The sequence below is a fragment of the Canis aureus genome, chromosome 26 (assembly GCF_053574225.1).
Source record: "Canis aureus isolate CA01 chromosome 26, VMU_Caureus_v.1.0, whole genome shotgun sequence".
In the NCBI taxonomy this organism is placed as follows: Eukaryota; Metazoa; Chordata; class Mammalia; order Carnivora; family Canidae; genus Canis; species Canis aureus.
Window position 1 is genome coordinate 7,543,530 of NC_135636.1, and position 16,519 is coordinate 7,560,048.

The window sequence follows — 16,519 nt, forward strand, 5'->3', positions numbered from 1 at the left end:
CCCAAGAATACATCTAAAAACTCATTCACCATGATCAAATGGGATTTATTCATAATTCATGAATTCATAATTCAAATTCATACTCCTATTCATCAATCAATATATCACATTAACAAGAGAAAGGATATAAATCATACGATCATTTCAACAGATGCAGAAAAAGAACCTAATAAAGCATAACACCTATTCATGATAAAAAAAAAAAAAAAACCACCCAACAGTATAGATTTAAAGAGAATACATCCCCACACAACATATGAGGGTGCCTGGGTTGCTCAGGGGGTTAAGCGTCCAATTCTTAATTTTGGCTCATCATGATCTCCGGGTCTTGAGACCAAGCTCTGCATTGGTCTCAGAGCTCAATGGGGAGGCTGCTTGGGATTCTCTCTCACTCTCTCTGCCCTTCCCGCCTCAAATAAATAAATCTTTAAAAAATAAAAAATGTCACAACATAGTCAACAATGAAAACCTGAAAGCTTTTCTTCTAAGATCAGGAACAAGACAAGATGTCCACTCATAACACTTTTATTCAACATGACACTGGAAGTCCTAGCCAGAGCAATCAGACAAGAAAAATAAAAGACATCCACATTGGTAAAACTATTACTATTTGCAGATGATATTATACTATACATATAAAACCCTACATACTCCACCAAAAAAAAAAAAACAAACCTACTAGAACTGATAAATGAATTCAGTAGAGCCACAGGATACAAAATTAATATACCGAAATCCATTGCATTTCTTTTTTTTTTTCCCCACTGCATTTCTATACACAAATAATGAAGTAGCTGAAAGAGGAATTAAAAAAAAAAAACAAAAACAAAAAACCTCGTTTACAGGTGCACCCAAAAAAGTAAATTCCCTAGGAATAAACTTAACCAAGAAGGTGAAAGAACTGTGCTCTAAAAACTATAAGAGGGATGCCTGAGTGGCTTAGTGGTTGAGTGTCTGCCTTCAGCTCAGGACGTGATCCTGGGGTCCTGGGATCAAGTCCCACATTGGGCTCCCTGCATGGAGCCTGCTTCTTCCTCTGTGTCTCTGCCTCTCTGTGTCTCTTATGAATAAATAAATAAAATCTTTAAAAAATAAAATTAAATCTACAAAACACTTAAGAAACTGAAGATGACACAAATATTCTATGCTCATGGACTGAGAAAACCAATATTGTTAAAATGCCCATAAGTATCCAAAGCAATCTACAAGATTTAATGCAATCCCTATCAAAATACCAACACCACTTCAGAACAAGTAATGCTAAAGTGTGTATGCAATCACAAAAGACTCCAAATAGCCAACGCAATTTTGATATAGAACAAGACTTCAAGTATCACAATCACAGGTTTCAAGATGTACTACAAAGCTGCAGTGATCAAAAAAGTATGGTATTGGCTCACAAAAAAAGACAGATCAGTGGAACAAGATAGAGTCCAGAAGTAAACCCATGCATATATGGTCAATTAATCTATGACAAAGAAGGCAAGAATAAACAATGGGGAAAAGACAGTCTCTTCAACAAATGGTGTTGGGAAAACTGGACAGCTGCATATAAAAAATGAAACTGGAACCACTTTGTTACACTATGCACAAAAATAAACTCAAAATGGATTAACAAAGGACCTAAATGTGAGATCTGAAACCATAAAACTCCTAAAAGAAAACACTGCAATAATTCTTTGACACTGGCTATAGAAATAGTTTTCTAGATAGGCCCGGTAGGCAAGGTAAACAAAATTAAATTACTGGGATTATATCAAAATAAATGTTTGCACTTGCACAGTGAAGGAAAACATCAACAAAAACAAAAGGACAACCTACTATAGAAGATATTTTCAAATGATTTGTCCTATAAGGGGTTAATATCCAAAACATATAAAGAACTTAGACAACTTAACACAAAAAAACCCAAATAATCCATTTTTTTTTTTTTTTATGATAGTCACAGAGACAGAGAGAGAGAGAGAGAGAGAGGCAGAGACACAGGCAGAGGAAGAAGCAGGCTCCATGCACCGGGAGCCCGACTTGGGATTAGATCCCGGGTCTCCAGGATCGCACCCTGGGCCAAAGGCAGGCGCTAAACCGCTGCGCCACCCAGGGATCCCAATAATCCAATTTTTAAATGGGCAAAGGACCTGAATAGATACTTTTCCAAAGAAGACATACAAATGGCAAACAGACACAGGAAAAGATGCTCGACACTACGAATTACCAGAAAAATGCAAATTAAAACCACAATGAGATATTCCATAGCTGTAAGAATGTCTAAAATCAACAACACAAGAAATAACAAATTTTGGTCATGATGTGAAGTAAAAGCAATCCTTGTGTACTGCTGGTGAATGCAAATTGGTGCAGCCACTGTGGAAAACTGTATGGAGGTTTCTCAAAAAATTTAAAACAGAAACCATATAATCTAGTTAATTCCACTACAAGGTACTGACACAAAGAAAGCAGAAACACTAACTCAAAAAGATGCGTATCCCTATGTTTACTGCAGCATTACTTACAATAGCCAAGATATGGAAGTGACCCAAATGTCCATCCAGAGATGAATGGATAAGGTGTGGTACATACACACTCACACCACACACACACACACACACACACACACACACACACACACCCTGGGATATTACTCAGCCATTAAAAGGAATGAGATCTTGCCATTTTCAACATGATGGACCTATAGGATATAATGTCAAGTGAAACAGACACTGAAAGGTAAGTACCATATGATTTCACTCATACGAGGAGTTTTAGAAACAGAACAAAAGACAAAAAGACAAAAAACAGACTCTTACATACAGAGAACAAACTGGTAATGGCCAGAGGGGAGAGGAGTGAGGGGATGGCTCAAATGTATAAAGGAGATTTAGAATGCATTTATCCTGATGCGCACTAATGTATAGAATTGTTGAATCATACTGTACACCTGAAACTAATACTGTGTGTACACCTAAATAGCAATAGTTGCTAATTATACTTGAACAAAAAAAAAGCTGTTGTAAAATAATTTTTAAATACACAATGCTTTTAATAAATGACAGAAATGAAAAAAAAAAGACAATTCAACAGTAATAGGTAGAGGCTTCAATACTCCACCTCTATTAATGAGTAAAACTAGACTGAAGATTAGTAAGCAGATAGGAGACATAAAAAACACTGTCAACCAAGAGATCTAACAGACTTCTATAGAACAATCTCTCTAATAACAGAATATACATTCTCAATTGCATATGGAACATTTTCCAGGAGACCAAACATCGCATCCCACATCGGGCTCCCTGCATGGAACCTTCTTCTCCCTCTGCCTGTGTCCTTGCCCCTCTCTGTGTGTCTCTCATGAATAAATAAAGTCTTTACAAAAAATTTAAAAATTAAAAAAATAAGAACTGTGCATGCATGTATACACCTTAAGACAGTAGAAAAATAGCAAATTAAACCCAAAGCCAGCAGAAGAAAGAAATAACAGAGGAAAAAGTAATAAAATAGAAAATAATGAGAAAAAACATATGAGATCAAAAATTGATTCTTTCAAAAGATCAACAAACCTTTAGTCAGTTTGACCTAGAAAAGGGAAGATTCAAATTATTAGAATCAAAAACAAAAGAGAGGGCAATACTGTCAACTTTATAGAAACAAAAAGGATCATGAATACTACACCAACAAATTAAAGATAACTTAGATGAAATATACAAATTAACAGAAAGACAAACTAGAGAACTGACAAATAATAATCTGAATAATCCTATATGAGGCATAAACCAGTAACAAAAAAAGCTATCCACAAAGAAAACCCCAAGCCTAAAATAAAATGGTTTTACCCCACTAAATTCTACCAAACATGCAAAGAAGAATTAACATCAATTCTTTTTTTTTTTTAACATCAATTCTTTACAAATTTTTCCCAAAAAAGGGGGAACACTTTCCAACACATTTTATGAGACCAATATTAGCCTGATAATCAGAACCAGACAAAGATGTCAAAAGAAAACAAAACTACAGACTCTCTTATGCATAGGGATGTAAAAATCCTCAACAAAATACCAGCAGACTGAATCCGGCAATACATGAAAGGAATTATACAGCATGACCAAGTGGGATTTATCCTAGCAATGCAAAGTTGGTTTAACACATATAAAAAAAATAAATTAATGCAATACATCACATGAATAGAAAGACAAAAATCACATGACCATATCAATAGATGTAGAAAAAGCATTTGAAAAAATCCAACACCCTTTCATGATAAAAACAAAAACCAAATAACCACACAACCCCTCAACGAAAAAACCCAGTTAACATCATACTTAATGGTGCTGAAGTAGATGGTTTTCCTTTAAGGCCAAAATAAGACAAAGATGTCTATCTTTTGCCATTTCTGTTCTAAATTGTCATGGGGGTTCTACCCAGGGCAATTAAGCAAGAGAAGGAAATAAAAAGCATCTATATTGGAAAGGAGGAAGTAAAACTATATTTGCATGATGTGATCTTGTATACAGAAAATCCCAAGGAATCCACTAAAAGACTATTAGAATATATGAGTTTGACAAGGTTGTAGGATACAAGATCAATATTAAAAAAAAATTAATTTCTATACACTTGCAGTGAACAATTCAAAAATAAGAAAGCAATTCCACTCATGACAGTATCCAAAAACCAGAACTAAAATTAATCAAAGAAATGTAAAATCTATACACTGAAGTAGATTGTAAAATTCATATGGAATTGCAAGGAAATCAGAACATACAAAATAATCCTCAGAAAAGAATACACTGGAGGACTTATACTCCCTGATTTCAAAACTTACTGCAAAGCAATGGTAATCAAGACAGTATGGTACTGGTACAGGATAAATACATATATCTTTTTATCTTTTTTTTATTTTTATTTATTTATGATAGTCACAGAGAGAGAGAGAGAGAGAGAGAGAGAGAGAGAGGCAGAGACATAGGCAGAGGGAGAAGCAGGCTCCATGCACCGGGAGCCCGACTTGGGATTCTATCCCGGGTCTCCAGGATCGCACCCTGGGCCAAAGGCAGGCGCTAAACCACAGCGCCACCCAGGGATCCCAATACATATATCAAAAGAATAGAAATGAGATACCAGAAATAAACCCATACGCTTATAGTCAACTGATTTTTCATTAGGGTGTCAAGACCATTCAATTAGGAAAGAACAGTTTCCAACAAATAGTGCTGTAACAATTGAGAAGCCACACACCAAATGAAGTTGAACCCTAACCTCACATCATATGCAAAAGTTTACTCAAAATGAATCATGCACCCAAATTTAAGAGCTAACAATATACAACGCTCAGGAGAAAACACAGGCATAAATCTTCATGATGTTGGATTCTTAGCTGTGACACCAAAAGCACAAGCAACTAAAGAAAAAATATAAATTAGATTTTATCATAAAAATTAAGAACTTCATGCTTCACAGGACACTGCCAAGAAAGTGGAAAGATGGGGATTCCTGGGTGGCTCAGTGGTTTAGCACCTGCCTTTGGCCCAGGGCGCGATCCTTGAGTCCCGGAATCAGGTTCCGCGTAGGGCTCCCAGCATGAAGCCTGCTTCTCCCTCTGCCTGTGTCTTCTGCCCCCCTCCTTGTCTCTATCATGAATGAATAAATAAATAAATCTTTTAAAAAAAAAAAAAGTGGAAAGACATCAAAAATAGGGGAAAAAATTTACAATTCACGTATCTTTTAAAGGGCTTGTATTCAGAATATTTACATTATAAAAACTCTTACTGTTCAATAAAAGGACAACCCAATTTAAAAACAGGCAGGGGAGGGGAGATCCCTGGATGGCTCTGGGATCCCTGGATGGCTCAGCGGGTTACAGCCTGCCTTTGGCCCAGGGCGTGATCCTGGAGTCCCGGAATTGAGTGGAATTGAGTCCCACATCGGGCTCCCAGCATGGGAACCTGCTTCTGCGCTCGCTCTCTCTCTCTCTCTCTCTCTCTCTCTCTCCCTCTCTCTGTGTCTCTCATGAATGAATAAAGTCTTTAAAATAAAATATTAAAAAAAAAAAAAACAGGCAGGGGCACCTAAGTGGTTGAGCCTCTGTCTGCCTTTGGCTCAAGTCGTGATCCTGGAGTCCTTGGGAGTCCTGGGATGGAGTTTCACATCAGGCTAACCACCACAGGGAGCCTGCTTCTCCGTCTGCCTATGTCTCTGCCCCTCTCTCTATGTCTCTCATGAATAAATAAAATCTTTTAAAAAATAAATTAAAAAAAAAACAGGCAAAGAATATGAATAGACATTTCTTCAAAAAAGATAAACAAATTGGCAATAAGCACGTGAAAAAAGATGCTCAGTATAATTTAGTCCTAAGGGAAATGCAACTCAAAACTACAATGAGATACCATTTCACACTCACTAGGATGGTTAAAATTAAAAAGTCAGGTAACAAGTGTTAGCAAGAATATGGAGAAACTAGAACTCTGAAACACTGCTAGTGGGAATTTAAATGTTGCAGCCACTTTGGAAAACAGTCTGGCAGTTCTTCAAATAATCAAATACAGAGTTCCCACGTAATAGAGAAATTCCACTTCTAGGTATATACCCAGGAAGTGAAAACATGCCCACACAGAAACCTATATGAATGTAGCACCATTACTCATAACAGTCAAAAGGTGCAAACAACCCAAAAGTCTATCAACGCACAAATGGATAAACAAAATGTGGTATATCCACACAATGAAGCATTATTTAGCCATAAAAAGAATGAAGTACTGATGCCTGCTACAACATGAATGTACCTTGAAAACATAAAGAAGCCAGCCAGAGAAAATCACAGACTATATGATTCAATTCACAGAAAAGTCACAATAGAGAAATCTACAGAGACAGAAAGTAAATTAGTGGTTGCTTATGGACAGGGATAGCACGGGCAAGGGAGTGGGTTGGTAGCCACAGGGTATAGGTTTCTTTGTGCAGTGATGAAAATATTCTAAAGCTGACTGTGGTGATGGTTGCCCGCATCCATGAATATATAAAAAACCACCGAATTATAGACTTTAAATGAGTGAGCTGTATGGTACATGAATCATATATCTCAATAAAGCCACCTAAAAATATAGTAACCATCTCCCTCCAAAATATTACACTGATCAAAACTGAATGCAGAATCAGGGACCAAAAGCCTCCTTGTATGGTACTGTCCTTCCTGCCCTTAGAATAGTGCCTGGCATAAAAGAGTAATCAAACAGAAGAAAGGGAAAAATAGCAGGGTAGGAAACCTGGATTTCACTACATAAAAACAGAGCACTATCTAACACTACCACAATGTTACCAAGAGTTAGACACAAATATATCCCCACTTTTACTTGGATATACAAACTCCTGAAACTTAATTAAGTGATGAAGTTCTGAAATACCAAGTGTCTATGTAAAGTAAAGCAATGTTTGAAGCACTTAACTTGTATTAATTGATTTAATTCACACAACTACTCTGTGTGGCATATATGCCACTGATCTTCATTATTCATGAATTCCACAGTCAATAATTCACCTACTTACTAGAAATATTTTGGTAGCCCCCAAATCAGTATCTGTAGCACCCTCACAGTAATTCACAAACATGATCAGAGCAGTGAAAAATCTGAGTCCACCAACATTCACACTCCCAGCTGAGGTCAAAAAAGTCAACACTCTGCCTTGTTTTCAGCTCTCACACAGAAATAACCAGAGGACAGAGACTGTAGGGAGCAGTGCAGTGTAACACAAAAAGCACTAGTTCTTTAGAGTTTAAGGCATTTTTCTTAATAGAAAGTTAACAAAGAGAGGACTATATAAGCCAAGGATACAAAGCAAAGAAAGTAATCGATGAATGAACAAAAAGTAGCTTAAAAGGTCAAAAGAAGAGATAAAAGAAAATCATAATACTCCATGCAAAAGAATTGGAAAATGGAAACAGATGTGACTGAAAATAATATTACAGATTATATATAATGTAAATAAATTTAAATCTAACCATACCAATACTCACCTGAAAGGCAAATGTTCTAAATGTAAGCAGGGGCTTACAAGGCAGAGATTAGGAAAACAGTTTGGCAATTCCTCAGAAAGGTAAACAGAATTATCACAAAGTCCAGCAATTCCACTCATAAGAACATATTCCAAAGAACTGAAAGCAGGGGCCACTCATAGGTATATAACCTAAGCAATGATATAGATGCAAGTAATTGTACACCAAGGTTCACAGCAGCATTATTCACATAGTCAAAAGGTAAAAATAACCCAAGTGTCCAAACAAAATGTGATATATACATACAATGGGATAGTATTAGCCTTAAAAGGGGATGAAATTCTGATACATGCAAACATGGATAAGTCTTGAAAACATGCTAGGTGATAAACCAGCCAGAAAATGACACATGTATGATTCCACTATATTAGGTACCAAAAATAGGCAAATCCATAAGACAGAAAAAGTAGCAGATGAGGGAAGAGAGAGAATTATTGTTCAATGGGTAGAGCCTGGGATGAGGAAAAAGTTCTAGAAACAAATAACAGTAATGGTTTCACAGTACTATGAATGTACTTAACGTCACTGAATTCTACACTTAAAAATGGCAAACTTTTCGTTATGCATATTTTGCCACAAAAAAAGGCAAGAGATCATCAAACAGTATAAAAAAAACAAGACCCAATTGTATGCTACCTATGAAAACACTTTAAATATATAAACACGAAAATACTAAAAGAATGGAAATAGGCCATGATACCCTAGAGTCAGAAGATCTGACTATCTCAATATTGAACAAAGCAGATTTCAGAGCAAAGGGACAGGGAAGCCACTGATTAAAAAAATAATTCTTTAAAAAGATTTTATTTATTTGAGAGACAGTGAGTGAGGGAGAGACAGAATTCCAAGCAGACTCCATGCTGAGCACAGAGCCAACCGGATGCAAGGCTTGATCCCATGACTTAACATCACAACCCGAACCAAAACCAAGTCAGAGGCTCAACCTGGGTGACTCACGTGCCCCTTCAAAATGTTAATTTTATAATGACAAAGGAGCATACTCTTCAAGAAAACATAAAAATTCTAAGCATTTATGTAACTTATACAAGACCTACAAAATGCTAGGAAGCAAAAACCAAAAGAACTGAAACAACAGATGAATCCAAATAATAATATGTAACAAATCTCCACACCCTTATTAGTAAATAATACAAAGAAAGGACAAAGAAACAAAATCACTAAGTGTTGTTCAAGTCTTCCATGTTCTATCAACTAACATAGCGTTTATAGAACACTCCACTCAACAACAGAATTTATATCTCTTAATGCAATATTACATTTACCAACATCATATTCTGGGTCATAAAACAAATCAGGTAAACTTTAAAAAGATTCAAATTATCTGAAGTATGTCCTCTGAAAATGAACTATATTAGAAATCAGTAACAAAAGAATGTCTAAAATCCCCATATTTGAAAATTAAGTAAGTTATAAATAACCAATGGGCCAAAGAAGTCAGAGTCTACAAGAAAGTATTTCTTACTGAATGAAAACGAAAACATAGGGCAGCCCTGGTAGCTCAGCGGTTTAGCACTGCCTTCAGCCTGGGTTGTGATCTTGGAGACCCAGGATCGAGTCCCACATCGGGCTCACTGCATGGAGCCTGCTTCTCCCTCTGCCTGTGTCTCTGCCTCTCTCTCTGTCTCTGACTCTGTCTCTCTCTCTCTCGTGCTCTGTGTCTCTCATTAAGTAATTAATTAATAATTAATAATAATTAATTAATTAATCTTCTAAAAAAAAGAAAAGAAAACAAAAACATAATGGGACGGCTGGGTGGCTCAGCAGTTGAGCGTCTACCTTTGGCTCAGGGTGTGATCCCAGAGTCCCAGGAAAAAGTCCCGCATCAGACTCTGCATGGAACCTGCTTCTCCTCCCTCTTGCTACGTCTCTGCCTCTCTCTGTGTCTTTCTCATGAATAAATAAATAAAATCTTAAAAAGAAAAAAAAAAAAGGAAAACACAACGTCAAAATTTGTGGGATGTAATTGAGGCAGTAGTAGCAGGCATTCCAAACCTACATGAGAAGAAACAATATATCAAAGCAATGACCTCAGCCGCCAGTATAAGAAAAGCAGCTAAACCCAGAGTATAAGAAATAACAAAAATAAAAGTCAATAAAAAAAGATCCACAGAAAAAAAAGGAAAAAAAATTAATGAAATCAAAAGCTAATTCTTTTGAGATCAGTCTAGCTAGACTGATAATGAAACAAAAAAGAAAAATTAGTAGTAGGAATCAGAAAGATGACATCACTACATTTTCTATTGAGAGTAAAAGCATAATAAAGAATCCTATGAACAACTTTATATCAACAAATTTGACTACTCAGATGAAATGGACAAAATCATTGAAACACACACTCATTAAAAAAAGAAAAAAGAAAATAACCTAAATAGCTCCATGTCCACTTAAAGAAACTGAATTTACAGCTAAAAGAATCCTTCCAAAAAGACTCCAGTCCAGGCTCAGATAGCTTCTCTTGTGAATTCTACCAAATACTTAAGGAAGGCATAATATCTATTCAACACCAACTTTTCCACAACCCTGAAGAGGAGATAGATACTACAACTCAATCTGACATCAAGATTACTCTGATACCTAAAGTGGACAAAGACCTAAGAACATTGGAAGACAATTATCCCCTTTTGAGCATAAAGGTAAAAATTTTCAAGAAAACTTTAGCAAATTGAATCCAACAGTACATAAAAACAATACATCATGATCAAGTAGGATTTATCCAAGGTGGGTTTAACACTTAAAAAAAAAAAAAAAAAATCAACGTAAGGGCACCTGGGTGGCTCAGTCCATTAAGCAGCTGACTCTTGATTTTGATTCATGTCATGATCTCACAGTTGTGAGATCCAGTCCCAAGTTGGGCTCTGCACTAGGCATGGAGCCTGCTTAGGGATTCTCTCTCTCCCTGCCCTCCTTTAAACTTTTTCCTGTCTCAAAAAGGGGAGAGGGGACAGAAGATCTGAACAGACCTCTCACTCAAGAAGATATACGGAAGGCAAATAAGCACCTTAAAAGATGCCCCGTATCATTTGTCACTAGGGAAACGCAAATTAAAATGAGATAAAACTATATTAGAAGGACTAAAACTGAAAATATTAACCATACCAGGTGTTGACAAGGAAACAGAGCAACTAGAACTCTGGTAAACTACTAGTGGCAATGTAAAATTGTACAACCACTTGGGAAAACAGTCTGGCAAGCTTTCCTGCTGAAATAACCACACACCTACCATACAATTCAATCACTTCACTCCTAGGTATTTTCTCTAAAGAAATGAAAGCATAGAACAATACTTGGCACATGTTCAACACTAAATAAGCGTGTTGGTTAAATGTATTTTCAAACTCAAACTACGCTTACCTAATGATCATTCATGTTTACAAGGCTAGAACGGACCCAGAAAGCTCACATCCCACATAGCACTTCTTAAAAACTCCTCTGAAAGTAAAAACCAAGGATTAAGCCAAAAAAAAAAAAAAAAAAATGATCACAGTCCATCCAACTGAACGGAAAGAATTGTTAGAAACCTCAAGCAGCAGCTTTTCAGCAAGCCTAAATAACCAGGTTTGACAGCAACAGAAAAAAAAAAAAAAAACTTCAAGAAGCAGTCTCCAAGGTGAAAGTAGACTTGATAGAATACCTGAGACAACAGGGAGTTTGGATGGGGAACCATGTAAAGTGGAAGAGAACACCAACACTAAGAAAAAGACAAAAGTAGCACATAACATGAATCAGAATTGTAACGATAACTGAGAATATCATTTGATTTTTTTTCTGTTTTTTTTTTTTTTTTTTTAAGATTTTATTTATTAGGGAGCAAGAGAGACAGACATTACAAGTGGAGGAAAGGGCAGAGGGACAAGCAGACTCCTTGAACTGTATGGATCTTCACGCAGGGCTCGATCCCAGGCCCCCATGATCACGACCTGAGCCAAAATCAGACACTTAACTGACTGAGCCACCCAGATGCCCCTAAATTTTTTGGCTTTTAAAACGAACCAGTGTCACCAACACTGTGCCTGACAATTTAATTTTTGATGCCAACAAGGGAAAAGTGTAGCTGACAACTTGGGTGAAGAGTAACCGCAGCTGGAGTAGAAAAGCTAATACCTAAGCTTTGACAGTGAAAAGTCAGGGATTCTTTATATAGGAGATACAATAAAAAATAAAAGGCATATTATCAATTTTACCCTTCGAAGAAATAAAGATAGTGATGTACTATTATTAGGAGGATGGGGGGGAGGGTTGCATAAGTGACTAAATCCTCTTCTATCATAGCTGGAATTCCATAGCTAGATCCAAAACCAGTAAATCAGGTATAAACATGATATTCAGAGACAGAAACAAAATAGAAGTGGTTATCACTAGAAAGTAAAAATGGAAATGAGATATAAGATCTCATTATTATTACAAGATGTAATAAAGTCTGATATGTTTTCAAAAACAAAAGAAATGAGCATTCAGATAAATAGTTTCTCTTTATTAAAAGCACAAGGAATACTGGGAATGCCATCACAAGGCTTTCGATTCCTCCTTGTATAGCAAATAAGCAAAAATCAAAATCTCACCAGCTTTAACAAAAGAACCAAGTTTTCACAGTGACGGCTGGGTACTTCCTTCAAAAACGAAGGGGTGGGAGGCAGGATGTGCGCTCGAACCTTCACAATCCGAAAATTCTAATAACTAAGAGTACAAAGCCGAACTCGGATTGGAAACACGGAAGCGATAAATGCAAAACCGAAGAATGGGCAAAAGTCTACACGTGCATTAACAACAGAAAGTGTATTCTTAGAGTGCATCCAGGAATTCCGCACATTTTAGCAAGCAGGCTGTCCGACAGCAGGGCACCCCGACTTCTCTCGTCCTAGACGTTTCTGCGGGGCTGCTTTCGCCGTAAGATGTTAACTACAGCAAGAAACGGCCTCTCACACTGGGAGAAAACCCCTCCGGCACGGACAGGCAACAACGCGAAGCTCGCCGCCGGATACTGCTTTCAAGGCTGTTAAGGGCCAGGATCAGCCCCTGCAACCCTAATTCGGCCAAGTCAGCGGAGCGGCCGGGAGGAGCTCCGCAGACTTAAGTCTCCCGAAACCCGACCGCGCGGGGCCTGGAGGAAACAAAGCCGTGGGCGGGGCCTTCTGGTCCCGGAAAAAGCGGGCAAGGGAGGTACAGCCCTCAAGTGAGTTGGTACCGGGTAGGCCCTCGCCCCGCCCGCTCTTCCCGGCCCCGACTCCGTGTACCGCCGCCCAGCAGTGGGTCGGGCCACCCCAGCCCGCGGGGCCGAGCGGGCGGCGACGGACCCCGCGCGATGCCCTCCGGGCAGGCGGTGAGCGCCGAGGGCCGCGGCCTAGACGCGCCGGAGCGCCAGGCCGCGGCCGGGAGGCCGTCAGGCGCCTCCTCACCTTCTCTTCCACGCAGTTGACAATGATGGACGGGTACTTGCGGCTGAGCCACCGAAAGAAAGCCGGGACTCCCATTGCAGCTGCCCAGTTGGAGGCGGCGGCCCGGCCGGCGGACGAACGTAACCGGAGAGACAAGCGGGAGCGGCGGGCCGCGGGCACCGGCACTTCCTCCCACGTGCGCGCCGGCGACAGGAAGTGACGTCACGCCCACGCCGTCGCGGTCGGTGACCTCCCGGGGGCGGGGCTCGGCCGCGGGCGGGGTGGGCGGCCCGCGGCGTGCGGGGTCCGGCCCAGTCCGCGCCCCGGCGCGTCTGAGTGGGGCGGCCCCGCGCGGCTCCTCGCCGCGGCTCCCCTAGGTTGCGCAGTGCTGCGCCCAGCAGTTTTCCGCGGAGCCCTGGGCCGGGTGCATCACCTGTGTCTCGCCGGGCGCAGTTCCCAAAACCAGAGCGTCTAACCCCGCTCGTTGTTTCTGCTTCCTCGGTCCTCTCGGTTTTGTGACACTGTATGTACCTGGACTGTTAAAAGGAGCACATTAGATATTTTGCTCCCACGGTATTTGGTCGCACACGAGTTCACTCTCCATACTGAAGAAATAGAACCTAGCCGGCGTTTAGCATTTAATTCAGTTTTCCGGCTACATTTATAATTGCTGGTACCCAGCTGGCTGGGCGTTTACGGTGCGCGAAAGCACTGGGTAAGGGATTGTCTCATTTAATCGTCGCTCGAGCCTTAAGGTGCGATTACATCTTGATGTAACAGATGAGAAAGTCGGGTTCTAGGGGGATTTAGTCACTTGTTTATTCGCGCAGCTTGTGTTTCAGTCCAACTAAAGATCACTGAATCCTCTATCCTTGCACTAACAGGATACTTTTATCCTTTGTTTTGTGGTGGCTTCAAATAGATTTTTCCAGAGCGTAAAAAGAGAGGTCTGGAAGAGGAGGTACTTATGTCCATTTGCTCAAGCTTGGAAGCCTCTTTTCCTGGAATCCCCTCTGGGCTTGACAAATCACACTCAATCCTAAAGGCTCACCTCAAGAGGCCTCTGAAAGTATTTCTCCTTGCCACCTGGCATGCAATATGCATTGCCCCCCTCCTCTGTCATCTGATGCCATTTTGTTTAAACTTGGTGTCGAAATTAGAGAAACGGTTATCCCATAGTTAACCTAAGGACAGCTGAAACTATTAGTGTCTGGGGTAAAAACCCCTCATTTCTCCTGGAAACGGTTCCTCCTCAAGTATTTGGTCTCCTTGGGAGGTGTTATGTTCTTACAGGAAGCTGGGTGACTTGGGCCATTACTTAATGGCCTTCCCCATGGTGCAAGAAATGAGGAGAGCAAGAGCTCATGGAGCAGAAATGAGGAGAATTTAGAAGTATCGGAAATTAGCAGGAATATTGAACCAAGCTGTGAAATTCTAAAGGCTGGGAATCATTAGGATTTGAGATATTTTTGCCTACGCCTGAAGGGGGCAGAGAACGGCCCCCAGCTGACATCTGAATTACATTAATATGAAGAACAATATGAAATACAGAGAAACCACTGTTTTTAAACATTCATAAATTTATGTTAAAGCCTTATTAACATTATAATTATGTACAATTTTGCATCTCTCTATTGCCAGGTCAAGCCATGGACTATCAGTGCTCTACTACTGGAAACAGTCATTAGTGTCTTTAATCAGATTAGACAGCCAATTCCAGAAGCCCCAAAACCAATTCAGAAAATTTATCTTTAAGATTCTAGTCCTCTAGAACTACTCCTGGTACCAAAATCTGTATTAGATTAATGCAAAATCTCCAAATCTTGGAGAAATTTTTGCCTACCATTGCTCTCTGGATTACCAAGTGCTTCCTTTCCCTCATTGTCTTTATAGACTTCGTTGTGAAGAACATGATATGTTTGAAATAATACTCGGGATGGTTAATTTTATGTCAGTTTGGGCCACAGAGTGCTCAGATATTTAAGGGTGTTTGCATATAAAATTAATGTCTTAATTGGTAGAGTGAAGCAGATTGTCCTCTCTAACGAGAGTAGGGCATCATCCAATCAATTGAAGGCCTGAATAGAACAAAAAGACCAGTCTCCCTGAGCCAGAGGGATTTTACCAGTAGATCCCTTCACACTCCATCTGCACCATCCGTTTCCTGGATCTCTAGGCTGCCAGCCTTTGGACTGGAACTGCACCCGCGGTCCTGTATTATCCAGATCACACTACACACACTGCAGACTTGCACTCAACAGTCTACCTGACTGCATGAGCCAATTTCTTAATATATATATGTTCTATTTCTTTTTAAAAGATTATTTATTTATTCATGAGAGACACACACACACAGAGGCAGAGACACAGGCAGAGGGAGAAGCAGGCTCCATGCAGGGAGCCTGACGTGGGACTCAATCCCAGGTCTCCAGGATGACGCCTGGGTCAAAGGCAGCACTAAACCACTGGGCCACCCGAGCTGCCCTATATGTTCTATTTCTCTGGAGAACCTTGACTAATACAGATTTTGGTACCAGGAGTGGTTCTAGAGGACTAGAATCTTAAAGATAAATTTTCTGAATTGGTTTTGGGGCTTCTGGAATTAGCTGTCTAATCTGATTAGATTTAAAGACATTAATGACTATTTCCAGTAGTTGAGAGAGCACTGATAGTCCATGGCTTGACCTGGCAATAGAGAGATGCAAAATATCACCATTGAGTATCCTAACCAACCTAATCTACTTGTAAGAAGCAGGGATCCGGTTGGCCATGATGGGGTACTTCAAACACTTTTGTCAAACTAATAAATGTATAATGACATTGGCTGGTTGCTCCTAACATCACTGAGCAAAGTAGAGGAAGAAAAGGTTGAGTTTGGGGATTCAATTTACCAACTCAAGCAACACATAAATGACCTGATAGTATCTATGGTGCCCTGAAAGAGATATTTATCACCTACAGCAGGGCTGAGATTGCTGAGAGCCAAACTCAGAACCTCATAATGGGAGTGGCTGACCTACAACACTTGCTGAATTCCCAGCCTCACAGGGTGTCTCTTGTTGGAAGACTGATGGGAAGGAATGAGATC

General features: G+C 39.6%; 1 protein-coding gene across 1 annotated transcript in view; it reads right to left on the minus strand.

Moving 5' to 3' along the window:
• The window catches only part of XRN2 (5'-3' exoribonuclease 2), an 86,027-nt gene extending 72,384 nt beyond the window's left edge, over positions 1-13,643 (minus strand). The window contains exon 1 of the mRNA XM_077871976.1: positions 13,453-13,643. Coding sequence (XP_077728102.1) covers positions 13,453-13,527 — 75 coding nt within the window. The 5' untranslated portion in view covers positions 13,528-13,643. The remainder of the gene's footprint in view (positions 1-13,452) is intronic.
• Positions 13,644-16,519: the final 2,876 nt, after the last annotated feature.